General features: G+C 64.4%; 1 protein-coding gene across 1 annotated transcript in view; it reads left to right on the top strand.

Annotated features, from left to right (window-relative positions):
• Window positions 1-859, top strand: part of SPTBN4 (spectrin beta, non-erythrocytic 4) — a gene marked incomplete at both ends in the record, with an annotated part of 15,208 nt that overhangs the window by 6,666 nt on the left and 7,683 nt on the right. Inside the window, one exon of the mRNA XM_027631637.1 lies at window positions 359-517. Within this exon, the coding sequence (XP_027487438.1) occupies window positions 359-517 (159 nt within the window). The remainder of the gene's footprint in view (window positions 1-358; window positions 518-859) is intronic.

The following is an 859-nucleotide window of genomic DNA, read 5'->3' as shown; positions in this document are numbered from 1 at the left end:
GGGGTGGTGGGAGCTCATCAGGGGTGGTGGGACCTTCTTGAGCTCCTTGTTGACCATGAAGGGGTGGTGGGAGCTCATCAGGGGAGGTGGGAGCTCATCAGGGGTGGTGGGAGCTCATCAGGGGTGGTGGGACCTTCTTGAGCTCCTCATTGACCATGAAGGGGTGGTGGGACCTTCTTGAGCTCCTTGTTGACCATGAAGGGCTGATGGGACCTCATCAGGGGTGGTGGGACCTTCTGGGGTGACCTCATTTTCCTTCTGGATCGGGGAGGATTGGTGGGACCTCCCCATCCCAAAGATGACTCCCGGTGGTCTCGAGGACCTCCCGGTGACCCCCCCTCTTCCCCCCCCCCGTCAGGCCTGGACGTGCCTGGAGAAGGTGGAGCACGAGCGGGAGGTGGCCCTGAGGAACGAGCTCATCCGGCAGGAGAAGCTGGAGCTCCTGGCCCAGCGCTTCGACCACAAGGCCGTCATGAGGGAGACGTGGCTCAACGAGAACCAGCGCCTCGTCTCCCAGGTGGGCTGGGGCGGGAAGGGGGTCCCGGAGGACCTTCAGACCAGGGGAGGACCCCTGGTGATGGGGTGGGGGGGGGAGGACCCCAACACGGGGGTGGTGGGACCTCAGGGGGGGTGGTAGGACCTCACTGGGCTCCTGGTTGACTGGGGAGGGGTGGTGGGACCTCCTTGACCAGGGAGGGATGGTTGGACCTCGTCAAGCTCCTTCTTGACCCTGGAGGAGTGGTGGGACCTCCTTGACCAGGGAGAGGGGTGGTGGGACCTCCTTGACCAGGGAGAGGGGTGGTGGGACCTCCTTGACCAGGGAGAGGGTTTGTGGGACCTCACTGGGCTCCTGGTTGAT

The sequence above is a fragment of the Corapipo altera genome, unplaced genomic scaffold (genome assembly GCF_003945725.1).
Source record: "Corapipo altera isolate COAL_440 unplaced genomic scaffold, ASM394572v1 61077, whole genome shotgun sequence".
In the NCBI taxonomy this organism is placed as follows: domain Eukaryota; kingdom Metazoa; phylum Chordata; class Aves; order Passeriformes; family Pipridae; genus Corapipo; species Corapipo altera.
Note: the sequence above shows the minus strand (reverse complement) of the source record. Positions and strands in the feature narration are given on the sequence as shown.